The sequence below is a fragment of the Manis pentadactyla genome, chromosome 1 (assembly GCF_030020395.1).
Source record: "Manis pentadactyla isolate mManPen7 chromosome 1, mManPen7.hap1, whole genome shotgun sequence".
NCBI classification, from domain to species: domain Eukaryota; kingdom Metazoa; phylum Chordata; class Mammalia; order Pholidota; family Manidae; genus Manis; species Manis pentadactyla.
Genome location: NC_080019.1, coordinates 99,848,265 through 99,871,222, shown reverse-complemented (window position 1 = coordinate 99,871,222; position 22,958 = coordinate 99,848,265). Strand labels below are relative to the sequence as shown.

Here is a 22,958-nt window from a genome sequence, read left to right as displayed (position 1 = left end):
TAGAAGAGTGTCATTTCCAGTGATGTGCTTGGCCTAGGTGTCTCGACATAGTGACGTGTGGCAAAAGCATGCGGCAGTTCCTGGAAGAACAGAAGAAATAAAACATTATCCTCCCACCCAGAAGGAGGCAGAATTTCAGGCTCCAGCAGAGCTGAACCAGCAAGGAGTGGAACCCAGAGAGCCCGAGGAGCATCAGGTGGAAGAGGAGCACAGAAAGGCCCTGGAAGAGGAGGCGATGGAGCAGGTGGGGCAGGCCGAACATCTCGTGGAGGAACATGATCCATCACCCGAGGAGCAGGAGCGGGAGTGGAAGGAACAGCGTGAACAAAAAGAAACAGCCAGCCTTCCGGAAGGGCATGCTCATGCTCAGGTGCAAGGCCATCCACTTCAGGTCTAATGAGATTGTATTTTGCTGGCTGGGATAGTGAGCATGGCTTTGTTTTTAAAAATTAAACGGAAAAAACCTCTCCATGGATGACAGTCTCTAAAATAATATTTGAGTGATTTCACTAAATGTTACATGCACATACTAAAGTTTTCTATTGTAATATTGTAATATTAATAGCATAGCTGCTTACACACCTAGAGAGATGATTAGGGAAAAGCAAAAGCATTGTATTTTTTATCAGTCCTGTGTAGTGAGGGAGACGCAGGCTCTCATCCCTTCATCAGCAGGAGAAGCAACAAGCACCAGCTTGGGCAGCGTCCTGCAGCTTGTCAAGTCCTGTGGGCATCCTGAGGCCAAGAAACGTCTCATTTTCTGTGATCAGAAGTCCCCTCCTCCCTGTTCACTTACCGTCCATTGGCTTTTGCACATTTGTCTTCAAGGCAGTTGTTACTCAGCGAGCATGTTTAGCCAGGCTCTGCTCAGCTCCTCCTACTGAGCACACCCCTTTCACATAGTTGAGGCTCTTCCCTTTCTTAGAGCACCCGTCATTATTATAAATGACACAAGAAGAACCTGAAGCAGCACTGAGAGCAACTGGGTACCTTTCTTCTACCACCTAATAGGCGGCTGCAAGGGCTCCACATGGCAGCCGACCGCCTTTCGCTCACGACTCTGAAGGCTGGTTTGCCTCAGGCTCCCAGAGACCTCCAGGTGCTCAGGGCTCCGTGGTTGCAGTCAATGTTTCAAAGTTAACATCTGGAAACCTCTCCCGGTCTTGTGTCCTTTATAGATTTTATCAGAATTGACTCCCACGGGGTTTAATCCCCGCCAGCCGGGCCCCCTTTTTCCTTAGGTTAGCTGGGAGGTGGAGGAGTGAGTGGTGGGGAACCCCCAGGGACGCGGAGTTTCAGAATTCCTGGGTCAGCTTTCCCTTTCAGCAGAAGCTGCTTGTTCTTGGAAGAAACTGGTTTTCTGCTTTTACGGCCTAATTTGACGGTGCTTCGCCTGAGATTAGTATATACATTGCCGGAGTTAATTCGCATCCCGAGGTCGCGAACTCCATGCAAAATCCTCAGCTACAGCTTCAGCTCACCAGCTGCCCCAATTAGTATGAGGTTACCAACTGCCCACTTAGAGCAGAGCCTTTTCAACGTAAATTTAATTACGGTTCAAAGTGATTTCCTCTGTTGTGCCCTTTTCCGTACAAGAGAGAGCACACTGAAAATCTGCCTAAATGCCAGCAAAAGTAGGATGCCCGTTTACTGACCGAAGCCAACGGTGATTCAGAGAGTTGCAGGAGTGCCGAGGCTGGCAGCCTCAGACCCGAGGCACAGTCACAGTTCACCCGACGGGCAGGTATTAGTGAAGCAGCCTGCCTCCTGAGTTGGTCACGGGAGACAAGTGGGGGCTCAGCCAGGGCGCCGGCCTGCCCTCGCTCAGCCCCGGCCCTCTTCCCCAGGTGCATCCTTCCGCCAGGCCGGTCACCAGGTTCCGGCCGCCCTACGAGGAGCAGCTGGAGCAGCAGCGACTGGCCGCGAGGCGGGCGGAGGACGCCCAGCGGCTGCGAGAGCGCCAGGAGGCTCTGCACCAGCACAGGCTGCAGGGCCACTTGCTGCGACAGCGGCAGGAGCATCTTGCCAAAGCGATGGCGGCGCAGAGGCAGGCGGCGCGCGACGAGGGCCGCCCGCGGCCGGAGCAGCCACGGTAGCCTTCCCCTGACGCGGGACGCCCCTCCGCTCGCGTTCACGAGCCGCCAGCGCAGCTCCGTGTGTTCGTCGGCCGTGAACTTGAGGGTCTGGTGTTGCTCACGGAGCTGAGGCAGAACTGCACTCCTGGAGAATTTAATTCCAAATATTTAATTTTTAAAGTTAATAAACTTTTTTTTTTCTGCTTAAAAGTGTTCGGTATTCAAGCTTAGTTTAGTTCTCAAAATAAACTGTCAGGTTTTGTGCTAACTTTATCACTGTAAAGATACTTTTTTAAAGATACCTTTTGAAAGTATATTGGGAATATAGAATCAGTTTTTTTAACTGGATTATTAAAAAATCTTGAAAATTTTGTTTATTACTGTCTTTGAAGATTAATGACTTATGTCAAACTGTACCACTTAATTTGTCACTGGATTGATAATGTTTGTGTCTCTTGCAGGCAGCAAGCTCATTATGATGCTGTGGATAATGATATTGTTCAGGGAGCGGAGGACCAGGGCATCCAGGAAGAGGAAGGAGGTGGTGAGACTTCTTAGATGATGAATATTTTACTAAAATTACTTGGTAATATGTAATACCAACTCAGAGTTGTATGCGTGACTGAGTACATAAACAGGAGCTTTGTATACTGTGTCCTTTGTTGTTGTTACTATGTTTTTCTTAATCCTGCTAAGCAGGGCACATTGGTGGCCAAAATTGTCCAGGATAATCTTCTCTTAGCATTTTTTCCATCGTTTAAGCTTTTTGCATACTGCATTGTTATTTCTGACACATTATCATAGGACTTTTATGCTTTGGGAAACATCTACACTTTCTCCTTACCTTAGAAGCCTTTGTATCATGGCCTTAAAAGTTTTTCAAATCAAGTCAATAGTAGCTTTCATTTATGCTGAGTATTTGGTATGTAACATCAGATATTGCTTACTGTGATAATAGAACTGTAAAGCAGCCATCTCTGGCAACTCTGACACTTAGATATGTATCTTTTTTTTTAAAGCATCTACAGGAAGGTGATTACCCAAATTCTTTCCATAGCCTGTTTTGATATTTTATAGCTCTTACAGTGAGGAAATTGTTTTCCTTATGTTCCCCCTGTGCAGCACTTTTAGCTCTTTTGTTCCATTATCTGTAAGACTAGAAAACAGTTTGTTTTCCTCTCTATTTAATGAATCCCTTGGAGCATTTGAAACATGATGGTAAGTTACCCTGCATTCTTATTTTCTATAAGCTAAATACTCCATATACCTAAACTTTCCTGTTATACCTTAAAAAGTTACTTGTTCTTCTTTTTGTATGTTCTTTCCTAAATTCTTTTTATCGAAATATATTTTTCAAAAAGCAGCAAGTAAATGTCTGTGTGAGTGTAAATGAGCTTTTTAAGCTCCTCAAGTTGGGTGATTTTTCTTTCATCTCCTGAAACATTGCCAATTTCTCCTTTTGGTACCTTGCTATTTCCTCTGCTATTACCAAAAGTCAGTTGATAATTTTACCAATATCCAGTTGACTGGGCTTCCTTTGATTGAGAACATTTTTATTTATTTATTTATTTTGCATAATGGGAAAATTGCAGCTTCATTATAAACATTTGTTTCAGAGGGTTAGAATGGTATTGCTCACCCCACTCTTCAGACACACAATCGAGGAAAAGGACATAACTTTATTCAGAAAAGCTGAGATGTACAGCTTATGTTGAGTCAACCTCCCTGGAGATGAGTTTGGGTGAAATGGTCTGTAGGGAAGCCCACTGGCGGCTTTTCTTTGAAATGGAAAGGGAAGAATCCTGTCTGGTTCTTCTGGGCTGATGTTATTTCCTTTGTCTGCTAGCCTATGAGAGAGACAGCCAACACCAAAATGAGGCAGAGGAAGACCCAGAGAATGGGCATGAGCCTCAAGAACAAGGGCCCCATGGGGCTGACCCAGAATTGGAGGCAGATGTAAGTGTCCTTTTACTTTGTTATGACCCTTAGAAACTCACAAGGTGGGAAAGGAAACTTGAAGGTCTGCCTGTCACCTTGCCTCCGGCTCCAGATACACCTGTTATTTCAGCAGCTCAGAAGGAAGGTGGCTTGCATAATTACATGAGCAATGCTGTTAGCAATAAACCGTGGAGTATGTGTGATGAGACTGGGTCAAAGATTGCTCCGGAAAGACACCAGAAGAGTTTCCCTCTGAAGACTATTAGATAATAAAATTAAAACTGAGAAAAGAAAAATTAAAAGGCATTGAAATATATAGTAATTCTGAAAACTGAAGATAAAGCAAGTGTGGGAGTTGGAAAGAGAACCAGAGAAAGGAAATGAACCGCTATCAAGCATGTTGAACAGTCTGCTAGGGCATTATATATGCCATGTGAGTGACTACTGTCCCAACAGTCAGAGACTGTTTTAATAAATACATGGATAAGGATGTGTGTAGTTTGAGAAATTAAAAAATTGCTCAGGTACCATGATGCTATAGACAAATTAGAATATAAATGGTGGAGACCTAATAACCAGGAATAGTCTTGTGTTTATCAAAAAAAGGACGAAAACTCCCAGGTCAACTGGGTGGTCTGGGAGTGGTGGGGCCTGGTCCTTGCCTGTAAGTGAGGCAAGCATGTGTTGAGTGTGTTCTTGTGCTTATGTGTAAAATATTTTACAACTTGATTTTGCTCCCCTGTCATCTCTTATTAGTAAACCAGCCATCATGTTTATAAAATTAAGAAGGGTCCATGTCCTTCCTTGGTAATCATGGAGGAAGTCTTTCCATAGCTACCTAGCCACCTGCATGGAAAGGGCTTTTCCACTTGACTTTCCACCTGAAGGTGTGGCACAGTACAGTTGCCTGTTGGCCTGGCAATCAGCATTTCTGAATACTGTTTGCACCCAGAATTTCTAGGCCCTGTAATGTTTTTTGGGAAGAACAGAGCTATAGAGAGCAGGAGAGAGCCCGAGAATGTAAAAGGGAAGAGAATGCCCATGGGAGAGTAAGAGAATAAGTGTACAGAAGTGTATTGAATTGCCTAAGGGAGCCTGGGAGGCATGGCAGGAGGTGTAGGACATGCTGTGGGCTTTGACTACTGACCATCTAATCCTTTACTCTCCTGTCATCCACTTCCTTGTTTAGAGAGCACACTGGTGGCCTTACTACCATGCCTACTTTTCATTGAAATTGTTAGTGTGCCTGTCCCTTGTCTCACCTATTTTATTTATTTTTTTAATTAAAAAAATTTTTGTCCATCTTAATGGATCATCTATTTTATTTTAATGTAACAACCGTGCCTATTAGACCTTACTTATTACTTGGTTAGAATTGGAGCTAGCGTGTACATTTTTATGAACTTCCACAAAAGCTTTTGGATCCATTTCTGAAGAGAATGTGTTACATTTTTCCTGTATTGCCACACAAATTGTTGATAATGCACACAAAAAAATCTGCGTGACAAGAGATTGTGGAGTAATGGATGTTTAGTGTGCTGTGATGATTGGCACTCTATTCCCACTGAAATTGTCATTTGCACTTGAATGAGGTACACAGCCAGTTATGAACAGACAGTAGAACAGCTGAGAGTGTGAGGAGCTCAAGCATGTGCAAGACTCTGAAGTGAAGTAGAATCTTGTCCAGAGAACACCTGTAGAGACTAAATCTTACTCTGAGGCTTCACCATCTCTTGGAAGCATTTGCTGCTTCCCTTAGGTGTCCTGCTGGTGACCTTGAAGTGATTGGGAAGCTCATGCACACATCACCGTTTCTGCCCAGCTTAGGCTCTAAAATCTCAATCTTTATGAGGACATGGATTATTTTGAAAGGTGCTTTGGGAGCTTAAGTGGAAAATTGAGCTAGTTCTAAAGATAATAGGAAGGGCATTTGTTGAACCCAATAATAGAACTGCTAGAGAGGCTGGCTGGGTTGGGGAAGAGAGTTTTCAAAAATATATTGGCAGAGACTGGGTTGCCCTTTCTCCCGTCGCTAGCCAGTGCGCATCTCTCGGGCTCATGGCAGTGTTAAAGACATTGGATCCATTCTCGAAATTGGTCATTTACTTTTACTTGTTATCTCTTCTGCAGCCTCTCTTTCTTCAACTGCTTTTCACCCACTTATGTATAAAAAATTGCTTGCACAGGGAAGCTTGACTGTATAAAAATCAACATGCCAGTGAAGGAAGTTACTATTTGCCTATCTAAATCTCCCATTTTTATAATTTCTCTTCCTCAGTCTTTGGCCTTTATTAAGTGTTTTTTTGTTGTTTTTGTTGTCAGTTTAGCTATGCCCACATTAGTTATGATAGTGGAGTTTTAAGGACTATTTCAGAATTGCTTGCCAAAAAGTGCTGTTTGTACTTCATCCCAATTCCTCAGCCTTTAACAAATAAAGCCAGAGTTTCATCTTTTGACGGTATGATGTGTACTTGTGGGTCTTGGCAAGAACAGATCTGAACAATCTGGTGCAGGACGATTTCATTTTCTGCCAGTGTGTGGCCTTTCAAATGAAATTAAATTTGATCCTGGTTTCTGAAGTGATGGTTGCTTTCCATTAAAATTTTACAGAGGGCAGCTGCAGAGGATATAAACCCAGCAGATGACCCTAATAATCAAGGTGAAGATGAATTTGAGGAAGCTGAGCAAGTGAGAGAAGAAAATTTGCCAGATGAAAATGAAGAGCAAAAACAAAATAATCAAAGGCAAGAGAATGCAGAAATGGAGGAGCATTTGGTGGTAAGCAGATGCCACTGTGGAGGGTGATTTGAACTGAGGTATTTTAATAAATACCTGGTTTATGCAAAAGGTCAACCATAACCTATTTACAGAAGATTTACCTTTTCCCTTAGTTTTTAGGCTGTTAAATGAAATGATATGCCCACACTCAGAGAAAAAAACAGACATCTAGGCTTTGTGTTGGAAATGATAATTCATCATTTCCTGGCCACTGATGCACTGAAAGTACACTTCTTATGGCGACATGCTTGTTGTATGTCTCAGAATATTGTAAAATGTATCTCCAGTGTTCAATGACCTGGGCCTCCTCTTTGTTTCAACAGATGGCAGGAAATCCAGACCAGCAGGAGGATAATGTTGATGAGCAGTACCAGGAAGAGGGAGAAGAGGAGGTAGGAAGGTGGCACGTGGAGACCTAGCAAACCCTGTGCATCATACTAACCACAAACAGCAGCAGCGTGTTTGACGTGGCTGCTATAAAAATTCAGGCAGGTTTAGCATAAGAAAGGGTAATTTCAAGAGGCAATGGATCGTGGCAGTAGAGACATTTGGTTAGAATATAATAAAAATAGAGTGGGGGTGGTTAATAGAATCCTTCTCTCTGGTTCTCACTACAAATTTTGAATTAAGACTTTTGGCCTTCCTGGAATGGTGGATGTAGGTTTATATAATCTTTGTAAGAATATTTTGTCCTGTCTTTTCCCCTTATACAAAGAGAAGAACAAAGCTCTGTACATTGTGGAAGGGTCTGGGTTAACCACTGTTGCTTTCTCTGTAGACATTGCCACAGTGCCTGCCTCCTTGGGCACCCCATACACCACAGTGTCTGCCAGGATACACTTAATACTCTCCAGAGATTTAAAAAATCTGACTGTCTCTACTTTTAACCTCTTCCCTCCTAAGAATTTAGTATCTTAATTAAATTTAACAATAAAGAGAAGGAAAAATATGAAGGGTGCTCAGTTGAATAAGATGCATTTGGGTGGAATTTCTTAACTTATATTTTAGTTTGCTTTTTGTTGTATTGTTATTAGGTTTACAGAGCATCTGTCATGGTGCACTAATGTGTGTGCATGGTGAATGGTGTGACTGATGGAGGCTTTTGGTTGTAGCTGGTTGGTCACAGCACCCTCCTGTGTGGACCACTAAAGCTCAGGCCTTGGGTCTGTGATAGGGATGAGGCCATGGCCCCAGACCAGTCTCTCTCTGGACCAGTATATTAAAGCCCAGGCTCAGAGATGCTCCTCAGCCAGGCATCTTGCAAATGTGTGGTATTGGCCTCAAGGGGAACCACATGAGAGGTGGACAAATGACAGCCTGAACAACCACGCCCCCTCCCCACCCCACTGGAGCACCTGCTCAGAATACATGAGCTGTTGCACTCACCTACGCAGCTCCCTTGATTAGTAGGCCTGCTTTCTCATTTTTGCTGCATTTGTCAGCTTTCCAGAGCTAATGCTAAAATTTCTGCTTATACCAGGAAAACATGTTGCTCTTTACAAACACTGGCAACACATATCTCTTCTCATGTGCTCTAACTGGCTTCATCCTTTTTCTCTCTCTTTTTTCATCCTGCTCTTCATCCTAATCAAGACCCTGAGCTGTCTTACCAGAAGAAAGCATAAGAGAAACTAGCAACCTTGAATATTAAGACATTTAGCAAGAAAAAGATATTCATCTGGAGTTCTCTTGTAACAGAATGTCTAGACTAATACACTTTGTTTCATTATGCGGGATGCCAGGAATCTTTGAGGAATTAAAAGAAAATAGGTTCACCTTGACTTTCTTTTAAGAATTCAGAAGGATAAACATAAAATTTTAATCAGTATTTACTGATTGTTGTTTTACTTCCATATCACATAGGTTAAGGTGGAGAGAGAAATTCTGTGATCCAAGAGAGATCTAAGATAGAGAGACAGAGGGACAGAGAGAGAGAGAGAAAGAGAGACACAAGAGGGAAGGAGCATGGGTCCAAGACAGAGGTGACAGACAGGCTAACCTTTGGCAGCTTCTCCTTCAGGCTGTGCTCCTCCCTGAGGCAGGCTGAACTCACCAGAGCCCTTTTCCTCTCTTACATCCAGCTCAGGTCCTGATTCTTTTCTCCTAGTTCCCTGCCCAGAGTTCTTACCTCCGGAATCTCTAAACCTCTCTCGCACAGGCTACAGGTTGCCACACCCTCTAACTCTAGACCGGAGTGTGTGAGCTCCCAGGGGAAGCCCAGCATGCCTTTCTCCTCCCTGTGTACCTTCTCCTCTGCCTCCTGAGCCTCCCTTATTCAGGCTGTGTTATATTTTTCTGGTGGTTCCTGAGATGGTTAGTTATTAGTCTTCCTACCTCTTTCCATCATTCCCAGTCCTTCCCTTGAGGAAGGAGAAGATTGGTTCTCAAATGACATTCAAGACCTAGTAACAGAAATTAAATTCTCAGCAGACTGCTTCAAAATGAGAAAAATAAAGAGGAATGCAGTATGTGAGAACACATATTGTGTTAAGGGAGGTGTGTGTGTGATGTATTTGTGGGGGTGCTCTGAAAACCATAAAATGCTATGTAATGTGCATTGTTCTTATCTCCATTAAGCCTCAGAGCCCCCCAGCTGCCCTTCTGACCGCTGGGACGGAAGGCCCATTGCTGCCACTGGTTCCCCTCCTCCAGCCCATAGTCACTGACTAATGTCAGCATTTGCTTCTGGGAAGGAACTGCATCTTGCCAGGACTGCCCCTGTTCAGGGAGAGGCACGGCCCATAGACTTGGGACTTGAACTCTGAGAGTAGAGGACCCCAAACAAGTGTGACTTCAGGGAATTTGTATTCTCTCTGCTTTCTTTTATCTTAGTGCCAGCGGCATTTCCCATCTAAAACATGAAAGTGGTGGTTATGAACAAGTGTTCACTGTGTATTGTTTGGGATTGTTAGAATGAAAGGCATCCATATGGTGATCCCATCTTCATGTTGCTTATTTTTCAGATTTTTAATCTTATGAGCAAACATGATAAATAATGGCATTGTCAGAAAGTGCTATGTGTGCTTTCAAATTATTTAAATGTTTAAAAAAATATAGAGATAGCGCTTGAAAATTCTGAGTGCTCATTTTCCCCAGTGTAACTGAAAACAGATTGGCTTGAACACTTACAGGAGAGCTAGCACAAGGTTATGTGGCTCCCCTTAGTGGGACTGTTGGCTTGTGAATCACCACATCTAGAAACTGTGCAGTCGGCAAAAACTCTCCTGTTAAACTTACCAAGTAGTTACTTAGCATGTAGTGGCATCACCCTCATGGCTGACGTTGCCGAAGGTCTTCTCTGTGTCCCATTCCATCCATCCCTTTGGATCCCAGCATTCTGCCTACTTAAGGTTCAGCCTTCTGGTTTCTGACTTGTCCCACAACATCTTTGATGTGTAACAAGTAGGCATCAGCACACACAGGGATGGGGTGACTTGCCGAAGCCAGTTTCAGACTCAGTAGATGTTTTGTTTTGTTTTGGCCTTTTGTCAAATTTTGCCATATCACATAGAGACATTTCTAAAATGCCTAATACAGTAGATTTCAGGGAATAAAAATGAATAATGAGGAGCAGTGTTGGGAAATCTTTGACAGAATGTTTGCTACTGCTTTAGCAGGATACTGAACAAGGTTAAGTGTGGAAGACATAGTCGGCATATCTATATCATAAAAGAGTAACTAACATTTGGCTTCTGGTTCTTAGTCTATGCATATTTTAAAATTAGAGACACTATATCATTTTGTTCCTTTTCAGTAATGCCTTTAAGATTAGTTTGAATTACTTTTGGCCCAAACATGAAGAATATATAACTAGAATAATATGGTATATCTATAAATCTGAAATACTACAAATTTCCATTCATGAGTTCCCTAAATTGAAGAGTAATTTAAATCAGGTAATATTGAAAATTGACTAGCAACGTAACTTCTGTACAACAGATCACAAGAGAATGAAGAGGTCATAAAAGGGTGTTTGTCTTTTCTGCCAGAGACATTCTGAACCTGGCACCCACTGTCACTCAGGCAAATGGCTCCACTCTTTGCTCTGGCTAAGAATCACCTTAGAGAGTGTTTGAAAAGTACAAATTCTTGAATCACACCTTACCGATGGAGATTTTTATTTTCTCTTTTGGGGGCCCTTGGAGTCAGAGGTCCTCAAGGCCCCCAGCTGTGCTGATGCCTCAGGAGCACAGTGTTTGGAAAAGCAGTCCTAGGAAAGGTGGTGGTAGGTGGACCTGGAAGTCAAACCTCTTTCAACTTCTGTGCAGAATGTGTGTCTATACTCATTTAATAAAGACTTTCTTACCAAAGTCTTAACAGGGACCATCACTCCCTCTACTACATACCCACACACACACATAGAAAATTAAAAATCATTGATTCTTATCTAGCTGTTTTATTTTACAGATAAGAAATTTGAGCTTCAGTGAGGTTAACTAAATTTTCCTAATTCACAGAGTTTGTAATTGTTAGAACTGTGACTAAAGCCCACCCAGGTATGATTAATTATGGTATACCATAATTAAGTATACCAAGCAGAGTGACAAAAGAGTTGATATGGGCAAGTTTTTGTTTATAGAAGTTAGTGAATGCAGAAGAAATGATGGAATTAGAAAGTGACCATTTTTGTAACTTTATTTAGCTATTTCAAACACAATTTAAAGGTTCTTTTTTTTTCCTCCATTCTTTTTCTTCCGCCTCCATGCTTTATCAATTAGGTGTCATATTCTATACTCTTTGTTTATCCCTTGACTTACTTTTGGGGTAGTTGATGTAATTTTGCATTTGTTTAATAGTTAATTGGTCTACTTCTTTTACTGTGGTTTTTTTTCCCTGGTGACAGCTGTTTAGCCTTAGGAGCACTTCCATCTATAGCAGTCCCTCTAAAATACACTGTAGAGATGGTTTGTGGGACATAAATTCCCTCAACTTTTGCTTATCTGGAAATTGTTTAATCCCTCCTTCAAATTTAAATAATAACCTTACTGGGTAGAGTATTCTTGGTTTGAGGCCCTTCTGTTTCATTGCATTAAATATACCATGCCACTCCCTTCTGGCCTGTAAGGTTTCTGTTGAGAAGTCTGATGATAGCCTGATGGGTTTTCCTTTGTATGTGATCTTTTTTCTCTCTCTGGCTACTTTTAATACTCTGTCCTTATCCTTGATCTTTGCCATTTTAATTATTATATGTCTTGGAGTTATCCTCCTTGGGTCCCTTGTGTTGGGAGATCTGTGCACCTCCATGGCCTGAGAGACTATCTCCTTTCCCAGATTGGGGAATTTTTCAGCAATTTCCTCCTCAGAGACACTTTCTATCCCTTTTTCTGTCTTCTTCTGCTGGTACACCTACAATACAAATATTGTTCTGTTTGGATTGGTCACACAGTTCTCTTAACATTTTCCGTTCCCAAAGATCCCTTTTTCTCTCTGTGCCTCAGCTTTTTTGTATTCCTGTTTTGTAATTGCTATTTCATTTACCATCTCCTCCACTTTGTCTAATCTGCTTTTAGATCCCTCCATTGTATGTTTCATTTTGGCTACTTTATTTTTCGAACTTTCTATCTCTTTCTTGAATTCCTCCTGGAGGTCTTGAATATTCTTCTGTAGCTCCATGAGCATGTTTATGGTTTTTATTTTGAAATCTTTATCAGGAAGATTGGTGAGTTTAGTTTCACTTGGCCCTCTTTCTGGTGTTTGTGGGATTTTGGTTTGTACCAGGTTCTTTTGACGTTTCATATTTGTAGTAATCACTTGGTGAAGATGGCGCCCTCTAGTGCCCAGAAGCTCTACTATCTGGAGCTGCTTAGCCCCTGAAGCAATGATGGGGTCACAGGCAAGCGGTGCTGGTGCCTGCCAGGAGGAAAGAGCTCTTTCCTGCTTCCTGGCTGCAGTGCCTGCCTCCACTGTCAGGGCCAGTGAGCTGAGTGCACAGAGAGGAGCCTTTATGCTATGCCCTCGTAGCTGCCAGAGGCAGGGCCACCCTCCAGCTGGCCTGGAGTGATGATGAGGGTTGCAGGCAAGCTGCATCAGTGCCTACTGGGAGGAAAGAGCTCTTTCCCGCTTCCCAGCTGCAGTGCCTGCCTCCACTGTCAGGCCCAGTGAGCCAAGAGCACAGGAAGGAGCCTTTATGCTACACCCTTGTAGCTACCGTAGGCAGGGCTGCCCTCTGGCTGGCCTGGCATGATGGCGGGGGTCTTAGGTTTATAAGCCAGTGCCGGCTGGGAGGAAAGAGTGGCAGTCTGGGTATCATGGTGGGGGCCTCAGAGCTGCATTGCCAGCCAGGAGGATGGAGCACCTGAAGCTCTTGAAAGTTCCCAACCTGTTGGGCTGAATTCACTGGGACAATTTTGTCCACCTGTCCTTTCTCCTGAACAGCAAGCTCTGTGCACTCCTTGCCCCTTTAGCAGCCCTCTCACTGTTGGGAAGTCTCTCAGAGTGTCCACCTTTCTTTTGTCTCAGAAGGGCCACTTTGTGGGTACCTGTTCTTCACAAGCAGCTGGAATCTCAGTCTCTCTGAGTATTCCACCTGTCTTAGCTTTCCAACCCCACTAATCTTCAGAGTATAAGTATAGCTTTCCAACCCCACCATATAATGTAGGTTCGTGCTTCCAAAGCAGATCTCCATGTCTGGGTGTTCAGCAGTCCTAGGTCTCCACCCCCTCCCTGCTCCGTTTCTCTTCCTCCTGCCAGTGAACTGGGGTGGGGGAAGGGATTTGGTACTTTACCCTTTTCTGTGAGGCCTGCTCTTTTCCCCAGTAGGCAGTCTGTTGCAGCCTTCTTTCCTGTTGATCTTTCAGGTATAGTTATATTTACTGTATTTTCATATTGTATGTGGTTTGGGTGGAGGTTTCTGTCTCACCTCTCACACCTCCACCTTTAAGCCCTTTTCCTGTTTTTGTAACCTTATTTAGAACAGGTGATTGAAAAGCATTCGCCAATGAATGATATCACTAGATGAATGGAGGTCAGGAAATTTTACCATGGAGGGATCAGACTGTCACCATCTGAACTCACTAACCAACTTAGCCTCACAAAAAGTAGGAGAAACAAGCCTTATATGCTTCCTGATATAATGAAAATGTTAAATCTACAGCATCACCTCTGAAAACCCTTGCTTTGCAAACTGAATGTGAATTCATTCAGGCCTCTCAGCCAGTTTCCTTTTATGAGAATTTTTAGAGCTAAAGGAGCTAAGTGATACCTTAATGAAGCAAATGGATCCAAGATATCATTCTACAGGAAAACAAATCAAGAGCATTTTGGAAAAAAGAGGGGAGCAGAAATGATATGAGGTCAGAGTATTTGGGTGATGATTAGAACAAATCAAGTGTAAATACACATTTTTAAGACAATCAAGAAAGTGTTAAGTATGGACTAGATATTGATACCATGGAATTATTTATCAGGTGTGATAATGGCATTCTGATTATATAGGAAAAATCCATTGTCTTTAGAGATGTATACTGAAATGGGAAAAGGTGAAATTACATGATGTCTAGAGTTTTTAAGAATAATTCATCAAAACAAGCAGTAGGTGATACAAGTATGGAATATTGAGATGATTGGTGAATCTTGGTGGTGGCTACAAGGCATTCATTGAACTATTTTTATGTTTGTGTGCTTGAAAATTTTCATGATAAAAACAAATGACCTTATTGTTTATATAGCCAGGAGGGTTGTGGAGCCAAGGTTTTAATCCAGGTCTGTCTGATTCCATAGCCTGTGTTAGGGGTTGGCAAACTCGAGGCACAGCTGTTTTTGTAAGTAAAGTCTTATTGGGACACAGCCATGCCTTTTGTTACATATCTTCTCTACAACAGTAGAGTCAGGCATTTGCTACAGAGACCTCATGAACGAGAAAGCCAGAATATTTATTCTTTGGCCCATTACTCAGAAAAAGTTTACAGACCCTGACTTATATATTCTTTCTACCACACTGAGGTTTTAAGGCAATTTCTCTCCCAACCCCACCTAAAGCATGTTTAGTGTTCACTAGGTACATTTTCATTATTAAGGCTATAGAAGGCATATCTTTGTTCACTGAAGTCCACTGTCTGGGACACTTTAGCAATTTAATGATGTTTCAGTTAGTGAGATCTTAACATGCAGTCTGAAATAAGTACTTCATTGTTATTCCAATGTCTTGGGGAATGTTATGAGATTCTGTGACTCAGGTCAGAAGAGCTGTCGTGGGCCACTAATGGAACCTGCAGGTGAGACAAGGGTGTCTTTTCTTTAGCTTGGCGCAACTGGACATGTGAATACAAAAGATGCTCTATGCCTCAGGCCCCAGAATGTATTTATTTGGTGCCAGTGTAGTTTAAGAGCTTTGAGTCCAGCTGATATTGGGTGGGTTAGAGGGGCTTCTGAAAGTTGGGCTCTGTCTAAGGCATCTTTGAAGGGTCATGTTTGTGGGCTCCTCACCAGCCAGGTTCCTTCCAAAGCTTGTCTGGTAGATTGAAGTTCATTCCTGTTGCACCTGGGCTGGACACCTTGTGGCAGCCTTTCATTTGTTGCTCCTTACTTATACCTGTGTACTTTCTTTGCCCATTTCTGAGATTTTTATCCATACCCCTACCCCCCAAATCAGGTAATTTTATGTGTAATTCAAGAAGGCTTACTCTTATAGCACTGTCCTAGGAGAAATCGTGTTTTCTTTTGGTACCAGGATACTACGTTATGCTTACGTGATGATCAGCAACTTTTTCAATGTATTCAAATGACTTAAGTCTTTTGGCATAGATATGGTTTTCAAAATAGTTAAATTAGAAAATATTTTACCCTATATATTTGTGAAATATCATTAAATAGAGATTATTTAGCAAAAGTATTTGGATGCTTTCTCTGATTTACATTTTGGAAAAAAGAAGTGGGATCAATGACAATAGTAACAGCATACATAAAAGAAAACCATTTAAAATTGAATGTGTTAGACCACTAAAGAGACATAGGGATTTGATGCAGTTTAATAACTACTTCATGAAGAAATATAAATGCCTGTGTTATATGTTTTAGATATTTTAGACAGAGAACTTTATTCTTCATTGTAAAGACATATATACACTTATTTTTTTCAATTTGCCACTACATTATAAATAGAATAGTGGTGTCTGTTTTCTGTGCCTTTACATAGTATATTTGTTTTTGCATAGATTCATTTATTTGTTCATTGACCCATTCATTCAACAACATTTACTACACAATTGCAGTATTTCACATATGCATCTAGGTATTGAAGAGTTAATTGAATAAGGCAGATGGTTCCTACCTTCATAGAACTTACATTTCATCAAAGCCTTCAGATTTATGCAGTTGTCCCATTTGGACAGGGGGATTTTTAATTTCATAAGCTGCATTTCTTCCAGTGTTATACTTGAAATGCTGATCTTTATTCACAACAGAAATTCAAACACGAAAGTCTTAAGTTCTGAATCAAATCACATGTTTTTTTGTAGGAAGTGTATTATACAGTTAGCTAATAGACAAATCAAATCTTTGACATTTATCTTTCTTCAAATTGTTTTTTTGTTTAATTTTGTTTCTGCTACTTTGAATGAGCTTTTTGGAAATCAAAATCTGTTGTTGCAAGTGTTTAAATGATAAAAGTGTCACCAGTATCTCTGGTTTGTTTAGGTTCAAGAAGATTTGACCGAAGCGAAAAAAAGGGAATTAGAGCATAATGCTGAAGACACCTATGGTGAAAATGATGAAAATGTATGTGTAGGATATTTATTTCTACTGTGCATGTGTGTGCATGTATAGGAGATACGTATGTAGAGTTGGATAGCTCTGTGAGAACATCTAAGGTGCCAGAGAGTTTAACAGACCAACCTAGAATTAGAAAAATGTGTGACAATATGAAGATTAGGAAAGACTCTATCACTATTACCTTCTGGAACAATTTTCTTCACTTGTTTCCTTTCTCTAAAAATGAAGAACTTCACACCCTTTTTTAAAGAGGGCATTATTTATATCATTAACTCTATGCCCTATCTCTTAGTTTTTCTTTTTTCTTTTAAAACTTTTAGGCTGATGAGAAAAACAATGGTGGAGACGAACAAGAAGTTCGAGATGACAATCGCCTCAGAGGTGGCGAGGAGCACTATGAAGAGGAGGAGGAGGAGGAAGATGGGGCTGTTGCTGAGAAATCACAGAGAAGAGCTGAAATGTAGCTGTACCCCTGTACCCCATTTTATGGACAATGCTCAGCCAATGGATTCTTTTCAAGCTGCTCAAAAATCAACCTGCCTACTGAACTCTAGGATATTTAATTACAAAAATTAAGAATTTAGACTTTTTAAAAACTTTTGTATTAGAAATGCTCATACATTTATATGAATATATTTTGATAACCTAGGTTATAGAGCTTCTTTTATATTCAAGCTAAACATGAACAAGAAGAAAACAATAAAGTAAACCTTACGCTCTGAATCTTATTTTTCATAGATTACATAATGTTGTTGGAAAGGACATCGATTTTGTATATGGTTTGATTTGTTACTTTTGTATCTTCTAGTTTCCAAGTGTTCTATTGTTTGCCTCTAATGAAATACAGGATTTCAAAATAAGGAATAGTGCAGAATGCTGTGCAAACTTTGAGAATGGCCAGTTTACTAATTGCTGCCTTTCTGAGGTTCTTGTGTATAGTTCTGATAGAATTTTCTCCAGTCTGTGTATCACTGAGTAAGATCCATGTACAGAGTGACAAACAGTTGGAAAGCATTTTTTCTTATAAGGATGTTTTTCAGACTTCAGATCAGTTAGATAAATGTTCGGCTTTACTTAAAAATCACAGCTATTTTTGACAGGACTTAAAGATGAGATAGTACTAAAACTCAAGTGACAGTATTCCGGGCTTAAATATTTTGTTATTCAAGCAAGGTATGACACATCAGTGTATTAACCTTTTTGAAAGACTGACGACTTGTTTAATCACTAATCAAGTATGTAAGGGTGTGTTTTCTTCATAAGCACCCATTGTATTTTTGTCTGAAGTCACCCTCTTGATATCCTTGCTGCAGTATCTAGTTTTCTACAATAATAAATATTTCCCCTGTAAGCTCTGTGCCTCAATTTGTAATCACTTTGATGACAAGTATGAATATGAAGATGTACCAAATTATACAATTGAATAAGATTATTTTTGGAAAAAAAATATGGTGATATACATAGTGATATGATAGACGCTCATGACTTTTCTATTAGCTGTATTATTTCTAATTTCTGGTTATTTTCTAATAGCTGGTTATGAGTCTATTATGTCCATGTATGGGCATTTTAATGGTTATGAATTATAAAAATCCCTTAAAATAAAAAATTTCCCTTGGGATAGAGACATTTCTGTCACAAAGATTTTTAAATATTTAGAATTAGGTTATATAATTCATATGTGTGGTTTTGTAGTAATTCTTTCTAATAAAAACAAATTCCAATTTCCATCATTATTGTATGAATGTAATTTTATTTTTTTAATAACCACAGTCTTGTATGGTTTTGATTATCCTGTTTGAGTGATTGTGTGTGTATGCATCAGAATGTTTTGTTCAAACGTATTTTGGATTTTCAATAATCATAAATCAATCTTACCTTCATGTATAAAAACCCTTTATGTAATGTAAAATGTATAATATTGTACATAGTATTCTGAATACAATTATTTTGGTAAATTAGTTTTTATTTTTAATATTCCAATTGCAGTATTTAATTATTTGAGCCATATTGAAGCTTGGTAATAGTTAATAAAGTTATAAAAAGCAAGTGGTAAATCTTTTAAAGTATTTGGATTCTTACTAGTTTCTGATCTTAACAGCATTCATCCATTTGTTTTCATAAAAGGAAAAATCTAAGAGGTACTTAAATATTAATAAATTATGGGATGTCTTTCCCAGCCTGTTCCTATTCTCCTTATCTCTTTCTCTCTTACTTGGATTGGTATGTGATTTTTTTCCCCTTTCCTAATGAAATTGCCAAGAACTTTTATTTCATTTGAAGTAATTCAAGGATAAGAAAGAAGAAATAGGTGCAGAAATTATGAAAAAGTGTCATGTGACACAGAATTAACAACAACAAAAATATTAAATGCCCCCTGGAAAGCAACAATCACAAACCGCTCTACTCTATGTATGCCACTAAGCAGTAGGGACATTTTAACTGATGTTTGGAGGAGAACTTCTCATCCAGAGCTGACCTACACTAGTAAGAGGGCAGAAATAAAATGTCACTGGTATTTATCTTGCCAATTAGTCTATGACTTTTGGTGCATAAGTCAATGGATCTGGTACCAGTAACATAATCAGAAGGAAAAAAATGGCACATTTATTAGGACAAGAACAGTGGAGCAAAAAAAAAAAGCTACCTTAGTACAAATGCAATGACTGGGTATTTTAAGAATGATTGAAAAAAATCTGGGAGTAAGGGTGTAATCTGAAACACAGTGGCTCACTTACAAAGGAAAATTATTGACTTTATTGGATGCTTTCATAGTACAAGGAGTTTGTGAATGGGACCCCTTTTATCCCCACAGTGTCCCTTAAAAGTTTGATGAAATCTTCTCAAAACTGAAGAATTTTGTCTTCCTGGAGCTTGATATTGTTTGGCTGCTTTAAATTCTTTGTTTTGTTTTTAGTTCTCTTAATATATTTATTGTATCCATACTATGACACATTGCACAGCAATTTAAAAAATGAGGTCATTTCCATTCTTGAATCATCTTCTTTTGGCTTCCATTCTACTATCTGTTCCTAGTTTTCTTCTTACCATCCTGGCTACTCTTTCTCAGTCTTTATTTGCAGGTTTCTCTTCAGCCTATTCCTAAAATACCAGTGTTCTTCAGCTGTCATCCTGGAGGATGAAACACCAAGCTACAGGAGGACAAAACTTCAGTTTTGAGAAGATTTCATTAAACTCAAAGAGACCCTGGGGATAAAGAGGGTCCCATTCACAAACTCCTTGTACTATGAAAGCACCCAATAAAGTCAATAATTTTCCTTTTATAAAAGTGAGCCACTGTGCCTTACATGTGTCTCAGATTATACTCTTACTTTTTCTCTGGTTAGCTCTCTTGCAACCCATGTCTTCAGACACATGTCTCCTAACCCATCTCCTCTGCCTAGATTTCTATAACCCTTCCTACCTCCAATTCATAATTTTCAAAGCTATTTTACCTTCTTTCCCACTTAACACCTTTCTAGGTTATGTATCTCAATTCAGTAAGTTTGCCAAAAGGGAAATGCAGTTTGTCCTTGATTCTGTGCTCTTTCCCTATAAATGGTACCAAAATAACTTAAATTTGCCTATTTCTCTCCATCTCTACCATCTTGGTTTAGACATCTGTAATCTTTCACTTGTACTGTTATAACAATCTTATCACTTGTCTCCTCATTCACTTCCTCCTACCTATCTCTAAAATCTGTGCCAGTGTGATCTTTCTAAAGATAACATTAACACTATACCTTGATGAAATTATTTAGCTATTTACATATAAGAAAAATTCCAAACTCCTTAATATTACCTACATAATTCTTCATGATCTGGCCTCATCTTACCTCTTCAGCCTTGTAATTTACACACCAATATTTAATCATAATAAATGGGACTCATTTTTGTCAAGGACATTCCTTTTCTGATGTCTGAGTAAGAGTAACCAACCTTGCTCCTTGTCCTTGGGTGGGAGGTTGGCCTGAACAGAGACAAGAATACTGACATTGCTTGAACAAAGTACTTGGTCCAAGATGAGCACATGGCCCAAGACACACGAATTTGATTCTTACCCTGGGATTTTTTGTTGGAGGGCAATTCTCCATGGTGTTTATATACATCTCGTGACAGCCTTTATCTTGCTATCTTGTCAGGGATATTTACATAGCAAATAGCTAAAAGCTAGAGATAGTGTCTCCGTCAGGGTCAGAGAGCATGACTAGGATGTAAAGATAATCTTTCCCCATGGGGTGACATTTGGAAAGGTTTGTTAGCAGTCCCTTTATAAGACAATTTCCTAAGATTAGGGATCTTTAGCCATGACACAAGCCCAATGTATGTGTAACATCCAACTGGGATGTTCCACAGTGTCCCCATGACACGTGGGGACCAAGGGGAAACTGATGTGTACATGAAGCTTATGTTACCTACTGAGCCATGAGAAATACCTGTCTCTGAGACAGCAACCTGGAGTCTTCTACTGACACCCATAAAACTGTGGCAAGCTAACTTGTTTGTTGGAAGCTGTAGGTAAAATCTTAGACCTTGCACAGTTATATTTTTGCAGGTTAGAGCAAATGGAAATTAGCACCCCCTTCTCCAATGACAAAGCTACTGTGTTGTAAATCCAGGACAGCTAGTGTCTATTTTCTTGGTTGTATGGAGAAAATAATCTATAGAAGTAGAGGACAAACCTAACCCATAAAGACAAGCAAAAGGCAGAGGCAAAGATCAACAGAGTTGTGCATTTTTTCTGTCTCTACGTCTTGCCATCCCTGATGCCAGCCAAGTCCACCCAGAGGTTGATTAATGAGCCAATAAATTGTGCTTTTTCATTTGAGCTAGTGGAAATGGATTTCTGTGACTTGCCATCTGAAGATCCTTGACTAATACAGTTCCTTAAATCATCATGCTCTCTCATATCCTGGTAAACCGGCTGCCTACTCTCCCCAGAAACACTGTTCAACCTGTTGGCTCTCCTCTCCTTGGCTCATTGCATTAGGTCTCACCTTAGACACCAATTTCTTTGGCAAGAGTCTACCTCTCACTAACCTGCTGCTCCCAGTTTAGGTTGCATTCCTCTTCAATGGTCCCCTATGATATCTTTTATTTTGTATCACAGTACTTATCACAGTGTATGGAAATAGCCTATAAACTTGTCTCTACTCTTTTTGACATACATGTTCTGTGAGGGTTGAGACCTTATTTCTCTTGTCATTGCATCTCAAGCACTGGTAGGTTCAACAAATGTTTACTAAATGAGTATCTTACAGTACTCACCTATAAAGTGAGGATGCTATTTCAAGATCATAAAGTAAGTGACAGAGCTAGGATTTTTTTCCCAGGTTCTGATATTAATTCCAAATACATCCAGGGTTATATGGATCATTATCCAGTGTCACATTCTGAGTTTTTTATGTTAAGAAGGTGTCCTTTAAATGTTGCCAAAACAAATCTAGTGGGATTCAAAAAAAAAAAGTTAAGTCTCAGCCATAGGGTCTTGAGGAGGAAACAAGAAATTGGAATTATTTGACCTGAGAAAGATACAGTCAAAGAACACATAATATGTAAGTCTGTCATCTTTGTAGCAGTAATTATAGCATGAAGAATATCTATTGAGAAACAGGTGAGCAGAGCTGTGAAATCTAGAGAGATTTCAAGTAAGGATATGTTACATAATGATCAGTTATGATTTAGAAGAGCCTTTCCTAAGCTGAGAAATAGATGCAATATCCTCTTAGGACTTCCCGGGGTCTTGTGACTGACTGTTGTGGGAGAGCCCGCTGGCATGGTGGAGTAGGCCATGTATTCATCCAGTGTTTATCTGCACACCATTTCCTCTACATTTGTAGAAAGGCCTGACCCTATAAATGACCACAGAGTGGACCCCAAGCCAATTTATGACAGAGTCTTAAATAAAGAGAATGGTAGTCAAATTTCCACATTGTGGCTTCCTTTGATTTTATTTGCCAGTAACACTCCATCCCTTGTTTTTCCTTGATTAAGTTTGAGGCTCTCTTCCATCACTTACAATCTAAAGAACACTGACTTACTTCAGCATTGTATTTTTCCTTATGGGGCTGAGCATTATGATCAGAGGAAACACTTTTCATTAACTTTGAGTCATATTGCCCTAAAGGCAGCAAGTTTTAATAATAATAATGACATGCTTTTTGTCAATCTCTTCATTGTCATATTTTCTCTTGGATCTGTCTTTAAGGCCCAGAGAATCTGTGATTAAAACTTCAGGGATTATTGTAATAAAATTAAGAATACTCTTATATCTCCATTCCTTAGTCTACACCACAGATCAACAAATTTTTTCTGTAAAGGACCAGGTTGTAAATCTTTTAGTACTTGTGGGCCTTAGGACCTTTTTGAAACTACTCACCTAGGCCATAGCACAGTGAATGTAGACAGAGACGTTACACAAAGGAATGAGCACAGCTGTGTTCCAATAAAACTTTATTT

The 22,958-nt window shown here is 40.1% G+C and overlaps 1 protein-coding gene across 6 annotated transcripts in view; it reads left to right on the top strand.

Annotated features, from left to right (window-relative positions):
* Positions 1–18,232, top strand: part of GOLIM4 (golgi integral membrane protein 4) — a 69,317-nt gene extending 51,085 nt beyond the window's left edge. For 2 of the 6 annotated variants that reach the window (XM_036898336.2, XM_036898333.2), the window contains 8 exons: positions 38–370; positions 1,848–2,092; positions 2,537–2,616; positions 3,922–4,031; positions 6,624–6,791; positions 7,115–7,183; positions 16,425–16,505; positions 16,820–18,232. In XM_036898336.2, coding sequence (XP_036754231.2) covers positions 38–370; positions 1,848–2,092; positions 2,537–2,616; positions 3,922–4,031; positions 6,624–6,791; positions 7,115–7,183; positions 16,425–16,505; positions 16,820–16,963 — 1,230 coding nt within the window. In that variant the 3' untranslated portion in view covers positions 16,964–18,232. Of the gene's footprint in view, positions 1–37; positions 371–1,847; positions 2,093–2,536; positions 2,620–3,921; positions 4,032–6,623; positions 6,792–7,114; positions 7,184–16,424; positions 16,506–16,819 lie in introns of all 6 variants that reach the window. The other 4 variants (XM_036898335.2, XM_036898332.2, XM_036898334.2 and 1 more) reach the window with 3 other exon arrangements.
* Positions 18,233–22,958: the final 4,726 nt, after the last annotated feature.